General features: G+C 34.6%; 2 protein-coding genes across 2 annotated transcripts in view; both read left to right on the top strand.

Annotated features, from left to right (window-relative positions):
- LOC136037199 (N-acetylglucosamine-6-phosphate deacetylase-like) overlaps positions 1-22,118 on the top strand; it is a 106,625-nt gene that overhangs the window by 9,808 nt on the left and 74,699 nt on the right. The gene's annotated exons all lie outside the window — the stretch shown is intronic.
- On the top strand, positions 11,681-12,490 carry LOC136034107 (SAP30-binding protein-like). Its single transcript, XM_065715251.1, has one exon. It carries the CDS (start codon positions 11,681-11,683, stop codon positions 12,488-12,490), a length of 810 nt encoding a protein of 269 aa, XP_065571323.1.

Genomic DNA, 22,118 nt, shown 5'->3' with positions numbered 1-22,118 from the left:
TGATCTCCTTTTGTTATTTCATAATCATATTGAGTATTTAAGATTAAAACTTTCTCAAAATATAAGGTCAATGTATTGTGTGAAGAATATTTTTTTCTTCGTGCTTTTGAATTACTGCTCAATTGTTTATCTTAATACCTTTTGGAAGCCTTACAGGCTTCCAAAAGATATAAAGAGACCAGTAAAATAGTTTACAGTGATAAAATTGTCCATTCCGGTTGATAGAATTTTTCTCTCATGGTAGTTGAGGTATGTTGTGAAGTAGCAGAAGCTTTTTGGGTTTGGAGTTTTGAAATTTGGTTCCAATAGAGAGATTTATGACATACTCTTATGCATATCTCTTTAACTAGTCCAAAGGTAATTGTTTAGTCTCGTTGCATTGCTAAATTTATATTGTTAAACCAAAAGTGATAAGAAAAAAAAGAATCTAATTCATTGTCAGCAAAACAGTTTGGTCAAGCTGCAACAGCAAACCTATGTATACAGCATAGGACCATGTCCAGTCCTGTTAGGGGGTGGGATGCCTTTATGAAATTGGGGCAGCAGTGATTTTTTTTTTCTGGAAAGAACATTCAATAGGAAATTAATTTCCTTATTTTTTTCTTCTTTCTTATTTTCTATCTGATTTTGGTCTTTCACCATGAATTTACCATTCTTTCCCTTTTCTGTTCTCTAGTTAAATACATGAAACTAATTCAGAATGTCTTCCTGAGAATTTTAGAATGACCAAATGGATATCTTTCAGTACAGTGAGACTTATTTCAATTAGTTCTTGTTTTGTGTTAAAAAAAGACAGCATATGTATTTGCAAGTTTTTCTCAGATTTAGGCCAGGCATGTTGAATGATTTTTGTAAATCCAACTCATTGACTGTCAGCAACTGTCTCTTCTTATGGTTTGATCTCTCTTTGAGGCTTTATTGTCAAGCTTGAAACATTGAAAACAGAAATAATAGGAATTTCTTTCCCACAATAAAATGCCACTTGGAGATCACTATGTTGGATTTTTAGTTGCATCCTCTAGTGTTTTTTTTATTGAGTCTATACCAGCTTGTAATCATTTTGATTAGATACAACAGTGAAATATTTGCTGTTCCGATATTAGTGGTAGTGTAAGCAGCTGAAAAGGAATAGCATATAGTTCATTCTCCATCTTAGGAAAATTCTGATTAGTGTTGTTGAAGAACTATGATTCTCTAAGACCAGCATCAATGTATCAATTTAGAGGCCACTGTTCCGACAATTTTCTAGCAGATCTTTTTATAGGGATATAAATGCAGACTGTGCTGGTGTTCTCTTGTGAATTCTTGCTGGTTCAATAATTCAGAAAGTCAGAAATGCACCTAACCAAGCAGTTTTCAAAGACACTATATTTCATCTCTTTTTCTTCTTCTGAAAAAAAAACAGCATCTGGAATCCACAATAGACTCCTTTTGGCTTCTAGTAAGTTTTTTCTTCTGCTATTTCAAAAACTAAGGCAATCATCAGATAAACAAAAGGCTCTTTTTGCTTTCAATATCAATCTGTAACTTTTTTGGCAATATAATTGTTAAAAAAAAATTCTCTATGTCAACATATAGCAAACACAATAACACAAAACAAAAGGAAAAATAAGAAACAAGGGAATTGGATGGCTTGTGGGAAGTATGAGTGCTTAAACTGCATGTTCCCAGCAGTTTAAGACCTATAGGCCAGTGGGTACCAATACAGCTCTTCTTACTTGCTCTTGCTCTCCTCTGCACTAGAGAACTCTGTGGGTAAAGTGGCTCAAATAATATTATTATCCATGAGAAAATCAATAATATTTTTATACAGTCATCTTTCATCTCCTATATTATAATTGGCTTTAAACAGCTCATCAATATCTCCATTTGTCTTTAGCCTTTCAAATCTACATCTGATATTTGCTGCCAGTTAAACTCTGCTATGGCATTCAAAAATGATGTGTTGCAAAGTCCTTGGCACTTTTAGATAATTAAATAAAAAGAAGTTTTCTCAAATGAAAGTAAGGAGTAACATTAAAACTTAAAACGAACAGAAATTACTCCATATATGAAAGGGACTTTTCCTCCTCAACGCCCCGCTCTTTACGCTAAAGTTTGACTCTTTTACTTAACTCTATTTTTAAAACAGTAAGAAACTTTAGCGTAAAGAGCGGGGCGTTGAGGAGGAAAATCCCCTTTCATATACGGAGTAATTTCTGTACGTTTTAAGTTTTAATGTTGCTCCTTACTTTCATTTGAAAAAATTCGTTTTTTTAATTTAATTTCTGGACGTTTTTGAATTAATGCATGTTTTGATCTTGGCTCTCCGCACATAAATAATTAAAACGAAATTTGCATATTAATTAAATGCAATTAATCGGAAGATTTTGAGAAAAGGAGCGAGGGAGGAGGTCTAGTTGTCCTCCAATTTTTTTATTACTTAAGAAAGCAAATAGAACTTTCATTTTTTTACAAACGTTTTTATTGGTGAAAAATATACGTAACTTACGAAATAATTTACGTAACGAACTTCTATATTCATATGTTGTTATTGCGTGTATGAGGGGGTTCAACCCTCGTCGATACCTCGCTCTTTACCCTAAAGCTTAAATTTTGTCCCGATTCCTTAAGAATGACCTCTGAATAACAAAGGTCGTAGAATAAATAGTTGAAATTACTAAAAATACTTTAGCGTAAAGAGTGAGGTATAACGAGGAGGTAAACACCTCATATGCGTAATAATTTTTGTTCGTTTTAGGTTTTAATGGTTTAATTCATATTTATTTTTCATTTTTTTTTTAAATAACGCTAGAAAACCCTGTTTCCCCTTCATTGAAATTCTCTTCCCCCATGACAAGTTTCTCCATGGAAATATCCTCCCACGTAACCCCCCCTCAAATCTCCCCCCTAAACAAAAAAAAATCCCCCTGAAAACGTCTGTACACTTCCCAGTAACCATTGCTGTATGTAAACACAGGTCAAAGTTTGTAGCTTGCAGCCCCTATCACGGGACTGCGGGGGAGTAAGTCATCCCTAAAGACATAGTTATCAGGTTTTTCGACTATGGTGAATAAAATGGCTATCTCAGAATTTTGATCCGGTGACTTTTGGGAAAAAATGAGCGTGGGAGGGGGCCTATGTGCCCTCCAATTTTTTGGTCACTTAAAAAGGGCACTAGAACTTTTAATTTCCGTTAAAATGAGCCCTCTCGCGACATTCTAGGACCACTCAGTCAATACGATCACCCCTGGGAAAAAAAACAAACAAACAAATAAACACGCATCCGTGATCTGTCTTCTGGCAAAAAAAATGCGAAATTCCACATTTTTGTAGATAGGAGCTTGAAACTTCTACAATAAGGTTCTCTGATACGCTGAATCTGATGGTATGATTTTCGTTAAGATTGTATGACTTTTAGGGGGTGTTTCCTCCTTTTTTTTCTGAAATGAGGCAAATTTTCTCAGGCTCGTAACTTTTGACGGGTATAACTTATCTTGATGAAACTTATATATTTAAAATCAGCATTAGTTTCGGTTACTATTGAGCCGGGTCGCTTACCATGTTAACACGAACTGTTTGAAATCTGCAGTATGTGCTGTCCCTTTTATTCCATTCCTACTCTTCCTTTCCTAGTATCAGAGATTTACTCTTTATTCTGAAATAAACAACATTAATCTCTATTAGAATGAGTTAACTCTTCTGGGCTAACTTCAGTATTGTGTATTGAGGGTTTAAAACTATTTAATCATTTTAGTTTCCAAGCTTATTGTCTGTTGCTTTTTTTACGAAATTCGCAAAAAAAGATCAATTCCGTATACTGGGGTCCTTGTGTTATTTCTTTTTTCTTTAAACCCAGCTTATCGCCTATCAGATATGTTATACTAAAAATTAATATTTTTCTGTTTTCTAGCAAAGATGCATCAGAGGCAAATTTAAAGATAAAGACACATTTTAGTGTCAGATCCAAAATATTAAAGGGCTTCATGCTCGAAAATTCAATAATATTCATTCACTTTGTTTACCAACAAAGAAATAAAATTACATTTCTTTATACTGAGTCTACAATCTTAGACCTTTTACGGCTCAATTTTGAAAAAAAATTCTAAAAGGGAGCTGCAAGGAATAATACACATTTAGCAATATATTTCAAAGATTTCAGTCGCGAAATTTTGCGCTAAATTATATCACTTTATAGGAAACACTGTTGACTTCTTAACAAAGCTTAAATTTGTAAATAGAAGTACAAGAAAGCCCATAGACAATACAATTGACTGTGTGAGTGGATAGATGTAAAATTTGTATTGCCACAACAACTCAACCAAGACAACTTGGAACATTTCCATGGACAAATAAGGCAAGGTTGAGGGTATTGCAACAAACCTACATCCAACAGGTTTGCAGTTCTTTGCTGACAGGCAATATGCAATTTGTTGGTTTGGAGCTGCAAAAATACAGGCAACTGCAAGCTAATAATTTTGCAAGCATCATCTGGTTCAAATTCAAATCTCTTGTCAGAAGATAAAATCACTAAATAAATGAAACTAAAATCACTGAACAACACTAATAATGAGCGCTGTGCTTGTTGCATTGTGTTTGTTCATTATTAGTGTTTTTAGTTTTATTTATTTAGTGATTTTATCTTCTGGCAAGAGATTTGAATTTGAGCCAGATGATGACAGGCACAGGTCCTATCGAAATTATCACCTGACATCAATAGCTCAGGTAAGCTTATTACCATCAATCATTATTAAAAAAAAGTCAATATTTGTAGATTTCAATAACCAGGATTTTGTGCAAGCTTAAATTAGTCTGTAAAGCATCTAGAGAATTGCAGTTTTGGTGTATATACTCATTTATCCAAATTGGGTACCAAAATGTTTGTCAAGTAGGCTATTGGTAAAATAAAGTGTTTTAAGCTGTTAAAACTTTATGAGGTGAAAATTGCGCTGTTTTATTGGATGTTGAAGCTATAGTGCTGAAGGGCGTGTATATTCATTGTCCATTTCTTTATTTAGGATTACTTTATGAGTTTGATTAAATGTCGAAGAAAGCAACATCCAAATAGGGATTATTTTCGGTATTGTATCTTTTTGCTTACTCTAAAGCTTTTATGCTCTGTAAGGTTTAAAAGATTCTAGTAAAGGAGATCTCAGCGTGGGACAAAAATTTAATTTTACCTCAACGTGTTACCTTATAAGTTTCTCATTAAAATTGATACGAAAAAAAGTGTATGATTCTTCCTAAAAAAAAAACTATTAAAAGTCAAATGGAAGATTGCATCCTGATTTCCCAGCATTTAAACAATTAATAAAGATATTAAGCAAAAGACTTCATTCCTTTACTTCAATATTTAGAAAAACAAAACAAAATAGTGAAGCAGGTGGCAATTTTATGTCTTGTGCTATTCAAGATTACATAAAAAAAACTTGTTTTTTTTTAACTGAAAGTAAGGAGCGACATTAAAACTTAAACGAACAGAAATTACTCCGTATATGAAATGGGTTGTCCCCTCCGCAATCCCTCGCTCTTTACGCTAAAGCTTTTAATTGTTTTAAAAATCAGAATTGTGGCAAAGAGTCAAACTTTAGCGTAAAGAGCGAGGGATTGCGGAGGGACAACCCATTTCATATACGGAGTAATTTCTGTTCGTTTTAAGTTTTAATGTCGCTCCTTACTTTCAGTTAAAAAAACTAGTTTTTTTTATGTAATTTCTGAACGTTTTTGAATTAATACATGTTTGATTTTGGCTCTCCACAGCTAAATTATTAAATGAAACTTGCATATTAATTCCTTTTTTGGCTAAATGGCTTTCTCTTAGTTTTGATCAGACGATTTTGAGAAATAAGGGATGGGGAAGGAGGCCTAGTTGCCATGCAATTTTTCGATTACATAAAAAGCCAACTATAAATTTTAATTTTTAACGAATTTTTTTATTAGTAAAAAATATACGTAACTCAAGAATTATCTTACGTAACAAACTTTTATATTCTTTAATTTTTATTATGTATATGAGAGGGTTTGTACCCTCGTTAATACCTCGTTCTTTACACTAAATCGTAAGTTTTGTCCCAATTCTTTAAGAATGAACCCTGAATCAGAAAGGCCGTAGAATATCAGTTGAATATCAGTTTGATCAGTTGAAATTACTAAAAATACTATAGCATAAAGAGCGAGGTATTTATCTCCTCCTAAATACCTCGCTCTTTATGCTAAAGTATTTTTAGAACCCCTCATATGCGTAATAATCTCTGTTCGTTTTAAGTTTCAATGCTACTCTTTACTTTCAATTGAAAAAAACTTTTCCATGTTTATTTTTTCATTGTTTTTTTTATAGTAATTTTAGAAAATCCTGCGCCCTTTTCATTGAATTTCTGTTCCCCCATGACACATTTCTCCAAGGAAAGATCCTCCCACATAGCCCCCTCCCCTCAACCCCACCCCCAAAACCAAAAAAAAATCCCCTGAAAACGACTGTACACTTCCCAATAACCATTATTATATATAAACACTGGTTGAAGTTTGTAACTTGCAGCCCCTCCCCCTGGGACTGTGGGGGAGTAAGTCATTCCCAAAGACATAGTTATTATGATTTTTGACTATGCGGAACAAAATGGCTATCTCAAAATTTTGATCTGTTGACTTTGGAGAAAAAAAAGAGTATGGGAGGGGGCCTAGGTGCCCTCCAATTTTTTTGGTCACTTAAAAAGGGCACTAGAACTTTTCATTTCCGTTAGAATGAGCCCTCTTGCGACATTCTAGGATCACTTGGTCGATACGATGACCCCTGAAAAAAAAAAAAAAAAAAAAAAAAAAAAAAAAAAAAAAAAAAAAAAAAAAAAAAAAAAAAAAAAAAAACGCACCCGTGATTTGTCTTCTAGCAAAAAATACGAAATTCCACATTTTTGTAGATAGGAGCTTGAAAATTTTACTGTAGGGTTCTCTGATACGCCGAATGCGATGGTGTGACTTTCGTTAAGATTCCGTGACTTTTAGGGGGTGTTTTCCCCTATTTTCTAAAATAAGGCAAATTTTTTCAGGCTCGTAACTTTTGATGACAAAGACTAAGTTTGATGAAACTTATGTATTTAAAATCAGCATGAAAATCTGATTCTTTTGATGTATATTTTAGCATCAAAATTCTGTTTTTTAGAGTTTCGTTACTGTTGAGCCGGGTCGCTCCTTACTACAGTTCGTTAACGAACTGTTTGAAAGGTATGAAAAAAGTCAGACAGAAAATTGATTTTATTCAATTGTAGAACATAATAAGAAGTAAAACAAAACATAACAGTGATTTTGTTTCTTAATAGAAAATGCAAGAATAGTCAAAATAGATAAAATAATGACATTTTATCCCTTGTTTTTAAAAAAACAAACTAGAATGTATTCGAAAATATTGGAAGCTATGTATTAGAGAATATTGGAAGCTACAGCGATGTCAGTGGTCAAATATGGCTCTGAAGCATGGGCGCTCCAAAAAGCGGATGAACATTTGCTAAATGTTTTCCAGAGAAATTGGCCACGGATTGTGCTGGGTACCTTGCTGACTGACCATATTTCAAACAGTAGCCTCTACAAAAAGTGTGGTTCAATCCAGTTTTCTAGGGCTATAATGAGAAAAAGGTTGAAGTGATTTGGGCACGTTCTGTGGATGAAGGATGACAGATTTCCAAAGATTGTCCTTTTTGGCCAACCGTCAAGGGTTAAATAGAAAGTAGGTTGTCCCATCCACAGTTGAGGGTGAGAGGATGTCATAAAGAAAGCTTTAAGGAAAACGGGGACCTCCTGGGAGGGTATAAAGAGGGTAGCTTTAATTTGCATCCTCTATGAAAGTGGTCTACATATCGCTCAACTGCAGACTGCTACTAGTCCATGGATTAAATGGTACTGAGCTGCCCATATGCATTAAGTTATTTCCTTTTATTTACTGTGGTATATTTTTTGTGGTTGTGTGACTTTCCATAAACAAGTGACTTTCCAGGTTAGTTGGGAGCAGAGCAGCAGTGACATTGTTGTTTTGGTGGAGAAATGGTGTGTAACACTCCTCTTCCTGGTACTTCTAGTGTTTAATGGTTCTTGGTGCACATGTATATAGGGTTTTATTTTTGTCTTTTTTTTTCCCGTTTGCGTTTATTACCGGAGTTTAACTGCAGAGGATCAGAGCATTTGTAAAAAATTCTGAGAATTTGTTGCTACTTTTACTGGCGTAAGATTTGACACCCTAGAATCAATCAGATGTAATAATTATTTTCCTTTCGCTTACAATTTCACACAAGAACACAGGGGAATCATTTGCTTCCCTTTACTGATTCAGAAATAATGTTTATTTGCATGTCAAAATACATCATGGATGTAAACTGATTAAATTTCTGTGAAATTCTTTCCACGGAAATACATACAAGCAATCTCTTTCTCTTTTTTCTGGTTGTGTCTTAGTTTCTTGAGTCCTAAAATTCAACCCACTATTCTTACTCGCATAGATTCTTTGCTTACTGAATTCAGAGTGTTCAGACATTTGCATGGTATTGGACTTAGTTGGTGAATGGCAACATCTCTTCCTCATATTGGTATCATCATTTTGTTCATGATCTCCCTTGAGGAGCGTGTATCTTTGCATTTTCTCTGATGCTATATCAAACAGTTTGTGCTAACGAACTGTAGTATGGAGCTACCCGGCTCAATAATAACCAAAACTAAAAAAAATGGAATTTTTATACCAATAGCTACATCAAAAGAATCGCATTTAATGCTGATTTTAAATAGATAAGTTTCATGAAGTTTAGTCTTACCCATAAAAAGTTACGAGCCTGAGAAAATTTGCCTTATTTTTGAAAATAGGGGGAAACAACCCCTAAAAGTCATAGAATCTTAAAGAAAATCACACCATCAGATTCAGCGTATCAGAGAATCTTATTGTAAAAGTTTCAAGCTCTTATCTACAAAAATGTGGAATTTTGTATTTTTTGCCAGAAGGCAGATCACGGATGCATGTTTATTTTTTTTATTTTTATTTTTTTTTCCAGGGGTGATCGTATCGACCCAGTGGTCCTAGAATCTTGCGAGAGGGTTCATTCTAATGGAAATGAAAAGTTCTAGTGCCCTTTTTAAGTGACCATAAAATTGGAGGGCACATATGTCCACTCCCACGCTAATTATTTTCCCAAAGTTACCGGGTCAAAATTCTGAGATAGCCATTTTATTCAGCGTAGTCGAAAAACTTATAACTATGTCTTTGGGGACGACTTACTCCCCACATTCCCCGTGGGAGGGGCTACAAGTTACAAACTTTGACCAGTGCTTACATATAGTAATGGTTATTTGGGAGTGTACAGACGTTTTCAGGGGGATTTTTAGGTTGGGAAGGGGTTGGAAGAGGGGGATATGCTGGAAGAACTTTCCTTGGAGGAATTTGTTATGGGAGAAGAAAATTTTCATGAAGGGAGCGCAGGATTCTCTAGCATTATTAAAAAAAACAATGAAAAAATAAATATCAAAAATGTTTTTCAATTGAAAATAAGGAGAAGCATTAAAACTTAAAACGAACAGAAATTATTATGCATATAATGGGCTCACCTCCTCCTAATACCCCGCTCTTTACGCTAAAGTATTTTTAGAAATTTCAACTATTTATTCTACGGCTTTTGTGATTCAGGGATCATTCTTAAGAAATTGGGACAAAATTTAAGCTTTTGTAAAGAGCGAGGCACTGACGGGAGTATATCTTTTACTAATAAAAACATTCGTAAAAAATTAAAAGTTCTAGTTGCCTTTTTAAGTAACCAAAAAATCGGAGGGCAACTAGGCCTCCTCCCCCGCTCCTTTTTTCTCAAAATGATTCGATCAAAACTATGAGAAAATCATTTAGCCAAAAAAATAAATATGCAAATTTCGGTTTAATTATTCATCTGCGGAGAGCCAAAATCAAAACATGCATTAATTCAAAAACGTCCAGAAATTAAATTAAAAAAACGAGTTTTTTCAAATGAAAGTAAGGAGCAACATTAAAACTTAAAACGTACAGAAATTACTCCGTATATGAAAGGAGATTTTCCTCCTCAACGCCCCGCTCTTTACGCTAAAGTTTTTCACTGTTTTAAAAAGTAGGTTTGAGAGAAAGAGTCAAACTTTAGCGCAAAGAGTGGGGCGTTGAGGAGGGTACAGCCCCTTTCATATACGGAGTAATTTCTGTTCGTTTTAAGTTTTAATGCTGCTCCTTACTTTCCGTTAAAAAACTTGTTTTTTTTATTTAGTATAGATATAGAATCAGCTAATCTTTTAATAAGAATAAGAATCAACTTAAGTCCGCACTAAGAAATACCCTCTGCACTCAAACACTTAATCAAAACAAAGCAAAAAAATACAAATAATTCTGCTCAGGAAGCTGTAAATGCAAAAGGAATTAGGGGGGGGGGTTGTTGCCGGCTAGTTGGTGCCCATAGGTTTGGCGAGAGGAGCTTATTCTATAGCTATATCTACAAAAGGCAAGGCTTAAGACAACACGCATTACGTGTATCAAGAAGTATGTTTCTGAGTGCAATTTTAGCTCTGATTATACTTACTATTTAAGTTGAAAAGAAGGCATCCCGGGAACAGAGACATCACTTCCGTATCGACTTGGGCGAAATGGGCCAAAATTCAAGGATTCCCCTTGAAAGAGAGATAGAAAAAGCCTCAAACCATACTATCCCTGTTCTCATGCAGTTTTCCCCCTTTTTAGGTCATGTTTGATGGTCTTCCCTCCTTCTCCTAACAATTTTTTTAGATGGCATTTAAGAGATTATAAAACCTTCAGAAAAAGTTGAGCAAGACTCTCTTTGAGGTCTCTATTCAAAGTTTCAGAGTACTTTTCACAATAGGAGGATGTCCATAAATGAGTGAGTTTATTAGTCAAAAGCCTGTTGACGATTAGGCTCTTGGTTAGAAAAATTTAAATACCTCTTCTGCTTCTTCTGCCTTCCACTGCCTTTTCTCTGATAAGATACTCTTTTTGACAGCTTATCTAGCTGCTTATGCGATATTGATTGTTGTTGTTGATGTTTGTCTGTTGGTCAGCCACAATGGAGAGGTGGTGCAATTCCTTTTGCTGCACTGCTAACAATTGGACAATTAGATAAAGCCAGAATTGAAAAAAAAATACTGATCACTGTATTTCTATACAAATGGGAGAACTAACCTTGATCATGATTGTGTGCTGCCAAAAATTAGGGGAGGAGGCATGTTTGAGAATATGTCAAGAATGGTGAGAAGTAGGTCCAGTTTTAGGCTGAGGGATCCTTCAGACCCATCTCACTAGGGCGAAATCATAGCACCCCTGTGCAGGTATGCCCGTTTCTCATACTTAATATGCAGCAGGGACAGAAGAAGTTCCGTTTTTTAAAGGAGACAGTATATTTGTCAATAAGTATGCGCTTTTGAAAAGCAAACCCTGAGTGAACATAGCTGTTCTAGTCTTAGTCTTTGACTGCTAATGGGGGGAAGGTATTATTTCTCCTTCTTCTCAGTGCATAAAGAAGTGGGTTAGCTCTTCGCTTAGCTCTTGGATTTTTGCATGGTTTTCTTATTCTATAAAATGTTTCCTGGTTCGAGGGGGTGGGGTGTCTAAGGTGGAAACAAAATTGAATAAGGAGCTGAGAAAAGAAAAAACAATTTGATTGAAGAATAAGCTAGCATTCATAATTGTATCATGTTTTGCAGATCCAAGATGTCCAATTCACTTGCTTCATTAACTGCTCAATACACAGACTCTGAAGGAGAAGAGGAGAAAATGGAACCTGAAGACATGAGCTTGGGAACACAATCCACGAGATCATCTCCAATGCAAGATTCAAATTTAAATAGTCCGGCATCCGTATTGCACAAAGACAGCTCACTACCAAAGCTGGCTCAATATGACTTTTCTGATGGTGAAGAAAGATCTGAAAGTGAAGAAGAGTTAGGCATTGGCTCTGTCGAAGTGACTGACTATAGAAGCTCAAGCGTGAGCACATCACCCAGAGAACAAGAGGAAGTACAACGTAAAACAGAAGCAGATTATTGGCTTCCGCCTGAGCCATCATCAAAGTGCCCAGGAAGACTGCAAGCACGTGTTAGTGAGATGTATGAACGGAAAATTAGAGATGGTATTGACTATAATGCTAAAATACAAGAATTGAAGTCTTTTAGGAATCCTAGTATATATGAAAAACTTTTAGAGTATTGTGATGTTGATGAATTGGGTACAAATTACCCTGAAGACCTTTATCCTTCTCATAGCTGGTGGGGTAAAGAGTCTTATTATGAAGCACTTGCCAAAGCTCAAAAAGAAGAAATGGATAAAAGAGAAAAAGAAAGGAAAGAAAAGCTAGCCAAAGGTCAAAAGGAAACCGGCCCTGTCCAGAAATCTCCCACAGCAGAAGAAAAGAGAAAATCTAAATGGGATCAAGTTGGGTCATCCATAGGTTTAGCCCAATCTGCAGCAGCACCCAAACCAACCCTTGCATCTTTTGGTTCACTCAAAAAGTCCAAACCCTGAAGTGCTTTTTTGTAAGGAGGAAACTATTGTTAATTGATTTTTGTTTTTGTACCATAAATGACTTATATATTGTATGATATGTTTTATAAATTTAGTTTTTATTGTTTAATCAGGGATCGGCTTGCTCTTTGGTCCTAAAGCTGGATTAGCAATAATATAAAAACGAGACAACAAATCTTTTCCCCCAAGAATATACTTACCTTAAGCAGGTTCAGGGAGGAGGCTTTCTTCTTGATTGGGTCAAATTTATTTTTTGCAGTTTTTACTTATATTTCTACCAATCTGCTAACCTCCCCCCCCCTTGGAAAACCCATCATTTAAAATAAATCTTCCGGAAAAAAAATAGCAATCAAAATTCAAACTTGCAAATCTGTCAAGTAAAATTGAAATTCTAGCTAGCCTGTACAAAGTTCTGGATCTGCTTCTAATGAAAATAAAATTCCATCTTTGTTCACAGAACGGAAAAGCATATCCTCCATTAGTTTTTGTCCTAGCATGTTCTTAACAGTGGTTGTTTTTGCAAATATTGTTTATTCCACTTTTACCTTTTTAAAAATAAAGCAGAGAAAGGAGAAAGATACCGTATTTCTAACTTCTTCCCACCGAATTTCAAGCAGTAAGACGTACCGCAAATGTGGTTCCATCTCGCTTTCTAGGGTTATAATGAGAGAAAGGTAGAGACAGATAGATCACGTCTTGAGGATGAAGTATGACAGATTGTCCTTGTCGGTCAGAAAGCAGGTCGTCCCCGAATAGGGTTTGAGGTGGTCGTAAGGGAAATTTGAACTTCTTGAGAGGGTGTAAAGAAGGATGCTTTGAACAGATTGGGATCAAGGAAGAGCATAAGCAGCTGAGTTGATCTCAAACGGCTTGGTGCTGCAGTGAGTTGTTAGTAGTAGTAGTATGTATTGAATTGAAGCTGCATTATTCATCATTTTACTGTTATTTTCAAAGTTTTTACTTGAATTCTTGAAAAAAACCTGTTTATTTGCATACTAGCCAAAGCGTGTGTCAAATGACACGTCTAGAAAAGAAAAAAGAATTTTAGCTTATATGAGAATTAAAGAAAAACATTTTGCCTCCATCACTCAAACACTATATTTTAAGTCCTATGTCAAAAGAGTACCTTAAAGTTGCTACTCGTTTTCCAAACCATGAGAAAAAACAGGGTGTAGTTACCAAACTACGTATAAATTTGTAACCTTGTAATTAAACAATTGACTGTAACCAATATCTAAGCTTTTGTCAATGGTCGCTTTCCTTTAGGCAAAAATAAAACATGTACTTCCTTTGATTTTCCTAAATCAACTGACAGAGTTTAAAACTTCTCTGATCACGTCAACAATTCGTTTGATGTTACGAAGACTAGCTGATTATTTAAAGTGATGGTGTTAAGCAAATTTCGCCTTGCTTAAATTCATGTATAAGATGACTTGAAGAGACCCCTCTTTCCTATCATTATTAGTACGTTGAAAAACAACGTTAGACGTTGTTCTTCTTCCGAACCTTTAACTGGGTACTAAGATAAATAGCAAATAACAAATGCGGCTCAACTTCAATGTAAGCGATATTCGCCTTATTCCTGCTAATGCCAAAAACTGAAAGATTCTCTTTATTGTTGTTGGAAAATGAAGAATAGGCACTAAAACTATCAACACCGAGCCTTAACGTCTTTTTATCTACTGGTAGTGTTGACAGGGGCTAATCCAGCTAAGATTGGGACAGAAAAAAATATGTTGATGCATCAACTTGAAGCTTTTGAATCTGAACCCCTGTGTAACTCAATCCCCTTACATTTCAATCTTCATTTTCCCCTCTCTCTTGCATTTCAATTCATTATTCATCATATAAATAAAGATTTAAAGGAAATGGGAACTTCCTGTGAAGATGTTAAGAGGGAGGCCTTGAATAGATTAAGTTGGAGGAGGAGCGTGCGTAGCTGTTTTGGCGTCAGGTGGCTTGGTGCTGCAGTGAGTTAGTAGTAGTAGTAGTAGTATTCATCATAATAGTGTGTTTTGTACAGTTCTTTCTTGAACTGTTGAAGAAACAAGTTATCTTGCGGCTTCCTAAAAAAAAAAAAACACTATTTTCACTTTCCTCTATGGTTATTAAAAGTTAAAGAATTGCACTTTAGTTGTTGACATCATGTCAGGAAACACATGAAAATACTTAACCAAGATAGATCGGGCTTTTTTCGTCTGCCTAATTTTTATTGTAAAATATTACAGGTAATTATTTGGTAAAAAAAAAACAAAAAAAAACTTTCTTCCTAATTTAGTAATTGAAATGAATGAGCACTTGAACAAATTCTTCACCTTACTCATCCATCCAATCACCCAGGACACAACTGTATAAGCAATCCATTAGCCAAGTCATCATTCCCGAAATCGAGCAAATTTAAATTAATAAATGTAGGTCATTGTACAACTCCAAGCAAAAGCACCTTAAACCTAATAAAATAGTACCCAAGTGATCACCTCACATTAGGGCTCCTCAGAGGAATACACACTTGCCAGTACGGGTTTTGGTGCTTTAAAATCGTAACCCTAGCAAGTGAGCGCGCCTGCCATAAAAACTTGTGGCACCCCTTGTGTACTGTCACCTGAGAAATTTATACAAAAAAGTAATAATAACCAAAATTATGCATATACCCACCAATTTCTTGCAAAGCTTCCTTCGCCAACAATCACCGAGAAGGATTCGAAAAAATGTATACACAACAACATCCGTCAAAAGATCCCCATTCACTTTCATGCAAAACCTTCTACAAAATTATTTCAACCTACGCACCTGTAACAAAATACCTGCTTGAATTGAAACTTACCCTAATTTAAAAAAAAAAAATAAGGAGGAGAAAAAACACATCCAACAAGTTACATCAAAATATTCAATATTTTTTTATAACTTTTATAATACTTTTTAATAGTTCATTATAAGGAAAAACTTAAGATATTTAAATTGCCAAGCAAGTTTATTGGCGGAAAAACCTCTTACGGTTAATTTACGGCTAAGTATTTCACTTCTATTTTTAAAATCAATGTAATTACTACAAATTCTCCCATATCTAAATAGTTGAGAATAAAAAGCTGAATAAGTGATATTTGAATTTATAATGCTTTTAAGGAATGGCAAATTAACTACTTCAAAATTAAAATCATCCGTTTTATTACATATTTTAAAAACTAATATATTATTATGTGAAGCAATAATATCTAAATCTAGAAAGTGGTCATAATTGCCTTTCCCATTGCTAGGTTCCAGAATTAACTCTGGTGGTACATATTATTGGAAATATCTATAAACTCAGCACAATATATCACCAGAAGATCATCTAAATATTTTTTATTATTTGAAAGTGAATATTTAACATTACTTGAGTTCTTTTCATCATTTGTAAACTCATATTCTAATTGGCAAAAAAAAGTCCGCTATAAATGCGCTGGCATTACCAACACCCCCCGCCCCCTCCCCCATAGAATTTCAATAATATACTTATACAGGTTACCATTAAACTTTACAAAGTATGAAATAGTACAAATTCCAGTTAAACATATACCATGTCCAAGCTATAGCAACTTGAACTGATTGTACTATTAAAGAAGTTAATCCATCTAGCCTTCTTATTATAAGCGTCCATTTAAAAAAAAAATATACAAAAGGAAAGCTTTCTTAATATTTTCTTTTAATTTCCAAATACGAAATTAAGTGGTAGAGTTGTATATTTTTGGCCGAAACTATAGCCAGATAATCGATTACTTTTAATGAATTTTAACACTCAAAAATTTTTTTAATTCCCGAGCAATATGCCTTAAATTTATTTCTAATTTCGGTAAAATTCTAGTTTATTGACTTCTTGCTATCTTGGAAAGGGGTTAGGTTAGGAAATGAAACTTTCGAGGATGGGTCTACAGGCTAAAGTATATCCCGGGAAGGTATTTTAAAGTACCCACATCCACTCCTTCTCCCTCTAGAGGGCACTGGAATTTGCCTACATGACCTAAATTTTCAGTTACCAGTTGGTTTTTCTCTGCCGTTTTTCTCTGTTCTGAAAATGCAATTCCTGTTATTTGAGTAGAATTCTGAGCCATATCAATATTTTTTTCAAGATTTAGGAAATGTATTTGCATATATTCAAAACCTTATAAATTGGGATTGAGCGAAGTTGTGAGGCTGAAAACAATTTTGTTGTAATTCATTCAAGCAGAAGATATATTTTGCAAGGTTTCACTTTTATAACACACATATTTTTAAAGGTCATCAAAGATCAGGATCCTCTAGAGGGAGAGGGAGTGGAGGTAGGTACTTCAAAATACCTTCCCGGGACATACTTTAGCCCGTAGACTCATCCCTGAAAGTTTTATTTTTTAACCTAACCCCTTTCTGAGATAGCAAGAAGTCACTGAACTAGAATTTTACCCTAATTTCCCCTAAAATACACGACAGGTCAGTCGCCGCAATTCTGGTTGGGCAACTGGCTGCACCATCAACAAAGCCTGGTTTAGGGGGATTCTTATTAAATTTTGCCGTCCAATAAAAGAAAGGAAAATTTTTGTCATTGTCATTAATTTTAATATTAAATTTTTTAAAGTATATCTTCTATTTTTTCTATTAAACTATTGTTTTCTCCTTGAACCTGTTCATATGTATTCGTTGTATGGATCTTCTTTGATAAAACATCACAATGGAGTCTCTGACAAATTATTGCAAAACTATTATTAGCTTTATCTACACGTACAAATACAAATTCATTCTGTATATTAGTGATTGCTTGTTTATCTTAGCATTGTAAAATATTATTAAGATTATATGCATTATTATATATCTTATTTCTAACTCTAGTTATAATCAAGTTTTTCCAATTAAATAAATCTAAATGATTATTTAACCCACTAAGAACAGTTGAGGGTCTTAGATGATTAGAAAGACGGAATTTAGTCTCCCTATGCATTGTACTCTGAAGCTGGGGTTGCTTTATTATTGCCAAGTCACCTGTTATAATATATCCATATGTTGGATTTAGGCTACAAATGATAAAAATTACTCACAATTACAAACAAGTTTCCGATTACTTCCTTGTCAAATTTCTTAAGTATTAAATTATAATTAAAAACCATTTGTCCTAAACTTTTTGAGAACTTATATGTTATAATTGGATTATTCTTATGATTCAAATTACTAGGAAGAGTATGTTTCACATCCCGCTGGTTTAAAATTCCAGGTAAATTTATATCCTCTATTTGTTCACTACTAAGTTTTATAGATAAATATAGTCTGTTCTCACCTCATCCTCCACGCGATTCAATCTTCATTTAGCTCAACCCCTGTGCAATTTAATTCTCAGGCAACTCGATCCCCGTTTAACCAAACCCTATTTGGCTCAACCCTCATTCAACTCTACTGCTACAAGCTTAAAATCCAAGTATGTTCTGGATTTGGACATGAAAACTTTTGTCAATTTCAAATATTTAAGACAGAAAGACTATTATAATTTTTTCACGTTTTGACAAAACGTTTCTGACAAAACGGGTTGAATTACATTTCTTAGGTCTATTAATGATTTAAGAAGGGTTGAGGTGAATAGGGCCTATTCAAATAGGTTTGGGTTCAACGGGGGTTGAGTTGAATGGAAATTTAGTTAAACTAGGATTCAGTTGCAGTAAGGTTGAGTTAAATGAAGTTGGGTTGCACGAAGGCTGTGTCGAATGAGGGTTGTGTTAAACGGTGGTTGAGTTATGCGAAGGTTAAGTTAACTAAGTTAAAACACTTCCACAGAATCCAAAAAAGGACGTGTTCGTTTGCTCTTTTAGGTACCTAGTTTGGTCATTTTTTCTTCTTCTTCTTACAAAGTTATGCTTTCACTTGCATCATTTTTTAATGTCATACTTTGGATTGGTTTCTGGTATACATTTGTTATATTTTTTAAGCTCTACTAGATGTCAAAATATCGTTTATGTGACTAAATGTATGAAAAACTTACAGGGTTGCTTTCTGCCATTGAATTATGTCTATCAGTGGCGCCAATTGGAGAGGGGCAGTGGCCCTTAAAGACTTTTCCCCCCTTCAGATTCCTAAAAATACATTTCTTCTGTATTTTTAATTGATAAAATGGTTTTTAAGGTATTTTCGTGAGGAGATTGAAAAGCAACAAAATTCTTCCCCCCCCCCTAGATTTTGAAAAACACATTTTTGTCCCTCTCTACTCCTTAATTTCCATAAATTGGTGCCATAGATTTTACGCGGGTCTCTGGTAGCTAAGTAACGTGTGCTAAGGACCCTGTATAAAGTACTATATGTATCTACTTACGTCAGTAGTGGATCCAGGATATTTTTTTTAGCGGGAGGGGGCAAAATATTTTACCCCGATAAACTTGCGAACAACGAAATACCAGCAATTTGAAGGGAACCTTAAATATTATATGGCACGTGTAGACTATGGGAATAGTCGTAAATTTAATTTAAAATCTTCTGAGGGTTAAAGTACTAAAAAATGTGTTGAAATAATAATAATGTAAAAAATATTGATGCCAAAAAACAGTAAGTTATAAAAACCACCCTGCCGTAAAAAAACTAAAAGCTGTTCACCCTCTACAAAAAATATGATAATTAATATGATAATATGATATTATCCCCAAATCCACCACTATGATAGGGGCACGCGCGTCCTGCGCCCCTCACCTGGATCCGTCACTGATTTGCGTGCACTGGAACTATTTGGGAGTAAGTACATTACTTATGACTACAATTTTAGCGAGTTTATGAAGTTTGTTAATAATTTATCTCAGTTTAGACTGTTAACAGTCCAAAACCTTGTGCATTTTTACTGCTTCCTAATTTCGCTATTTTTGATTTCCCAAAGGTTTAAGAGATAGAGGCTTACGTAAATGTGGCATCGATTAGCACCTTTATGTAAAAGACCCTAAATGCCTTAGATGAGCCTTTAAAGAGCTTAAGCGCATTGAGATTTGCTGTGCAATCAGTTAATTGTTAATATGTTGCTAATTTTAGCAATTAAATCAAACAGTTCGTGGTAACGAACTGTAGTAAGGAGCGACCCGGCTCAATAGTAACCAAAACTCTAAAAAATTGAATTTTGATATCAATAGCTACATCAAAAGAATTGCATTTTAATGCTGATTTTAAATATATAAGTTTCATCAAGTTTAGTTTTACCCATCAAAAGTTACGAGCCTGAGAAAATTTGCCTTATTTAAGAAAATAGGGGGAAACACCCCTTAAAAGTCGTAGAATCTTAACGAAAATGACACCATCAGATTCAGCGTATCAGAGAACCCTACTGTAGAAGTTTCAAGCTCCTATCTACAAAAATGTGGAATTTTGTATTTTTTGCCAGAAGACAAATCACGGGTGCGTGTTTATTTGTTTGTTTGTTTTTTGTTTTTGTTTTTTTTCTTTCCCCCAGGGGTCATTGTATCGACCAAGTGGTCCTAGAATGTCGTAAGAGAGCTCATTCTAACGGAAATGAAAAGTTCTAGTGCCCTTTTTAAGTGACCAAAAAAATTGGAGGACATCTAGGCCCCCTCCCACGCTCATTTGTTTCCCAAAGTCAACAAATCAAAATTTTGAGATAGCCATTTTGTTCAGCATAGTCGAAAACCATATTAACTATGTCTTTGGGGATGACTTACTCCCCCACAATCCCTGGGGGAGGGGCTGCAAGTTACAAACTTTGACCAGTGTTTACATATAGTAATGGTTATTGGGAAGTGTAAAGACGTTTTCAGGGGGATTTTATTTTTTGTTTGGGGGTGGGGATGAGGGGATGGGGCTATGTTGGAGGATCTTTCCTTGGAGGAATCTGTCATTGGGGAAGAAAAATTCAATGAAAAGGGCGCAAGATTTTCTAGCATTACTAAAAGAAAACAATGAAAAATAAATATGAAAACGTTTTTTCAAATGAAAGGAAGGGGTAGCATTGAAACTTAAAACGAACAGAGGTTATTACTTATATGAGGGGTTCTAAAAATACTTTAGCATAAATAGCGAGGTATTTAGGAGGAGATAAATACCTCGCTCTTTATGCTAAAGTATTTTTAGTAATTTCAACTATTTATTCCTTTCTGATTCAGGGGGTCATTCTTAAAGAATTGGGACAAAACTTACGATTTAGTGTAAAGAGCGAGGTATTAACGAGGGTAAAAACCCCCTCGTATACATAATAAAAATATAAGATTATGAAAGTTTGTTACGTAAGTTAATTCTTAAGTTACGTATATTTTTTACTAATAAAAACATTCGTTAAAAATTAAAAGTTCTAGTTGCATTCTTAAGCAACCGAAAAATTGGAGGGGAACTAGACCTCCTTCTCCACCCCTTATTTCTCAAAATCGTCTGATCGAAACTAAGAGAAAGCCATTTAGCCAAAAAAAGAATTAATATACAAATTTCATTTTAATAATTTATGTGAGGAGAGCCAAAACCAAACATGCATTAATTCAAAAACGTTCAGAAATTAAATAAAAAAAAACTAATTTTTTTAGCTGAAAGTAAGGAGCGACATTAAAACTCCGTATATGAAATGGGTTGTCCCCTCCGCAATCCCTTGCTCTTTACGCTAAAGCTTTTAATTGTTTTAAAAAGTACAATTGTGGTAAAGAGTCAAACTTTAGCGTAAAGAGCGAGGGATTGCGGAGGGGACAACCCATTTCATATACGGAGTAATTTCTGTTCGTTTTAAGTTTTAATGTCGCTCCTTACTTTCAGCTAAAAAAATTAGTTTTTTTTTATTTAATTTGCGTAAAGAGCTGGGCGATGAAGAGGGTACAGCCTCTCTCATATACGGGGTAATTTCTGTTCTAAGGCCAAGTGTCAATATCGCTCCTTACTTTCAGTTAAAAAAAAACTTTTTTTTTTCATGCTTAATAATTAATAGGAATCGACTGCGGTCGTTCAAAAGGTAGTATGTTGCATAATATACATTTTGTAAGAAAAACAGGAAAATATTCTTCTGAAGTTATGACTATTATAAGCTAATTACTACTATTTGCTTGTGAGAAAAGAGGACAGGCCGCATTCTGGAAAAAAGAGAAGCTTCTAAATATGCTGGGAATTAGATAAGACTGGGTATAAGGGATTGAACCAATCGATAGAACTTGCTTTGCCTGAGGGATGAAATTTAGACTTTACTTTTTTGAAAAAAAAAAAAAAAAGTTACATGACGCCGTTTAGATCAATGCAACCAAGCTATCCATGAAGCTAGTTTAATATTAGAATTTTGCTGGAGCTGGAGTTGAATTGCTTGATGTGATTGTTTATCGGTGCTTGGTTTTGTATGTATCCTTCACAGATGTTGCCAATTTTCATAAAGTCTTGTGATCAGTAAAATATAACATAAATTGCATTCGCATTAGAGCAACAACTATTTAAGTCGTACTTTAGGCCAGTGTAATAGATGGAAGTTACACCTTGACGAATTCGGGCAAAATATTTAAATCATAATCTAGGCTAGTGTAATAGACGTCATTAGTTCTGCTTTAGGCACGTGGGCAACTTGGAAAGATAATGGAATTATTGGCGACGGGCCAAGTCTTACCGGGAAATAATTGCCACTCCCGAATATCCAATGAAAAATAGAACTTGTATACAAGACCACCTAGTGACAACTATCGTG

The sequence above is a fragment of the Artemia franciscana genome, chromosome 2 (genome assembly GCF_032884065.1).
Source record: "Artemia franciscana chromosome 2, ASM3288406v1, whole genome shotgun sequence".
Lineage (NCBI taxonomy): Eukaryota > Metazoa > Arthropoda > Branchiopoda > Anostraca > Artemiidae > Artemia > Artemia franciscana.
The sequence above is the reverse complement of the archived record's forward strand: the minus strand, read 5'-3'. Positions and strand labels throughout refer to the sequence as shown.

Excerpts from the sequence above, each read along its gene's own strand:
- LOC136034107 (XM_065715251.1), top strand. The coding sequence starts at position 11,681 with ATGTCCAATTCACTTGCTTCATTAACTGCTCAATACACAGACTCTGAA.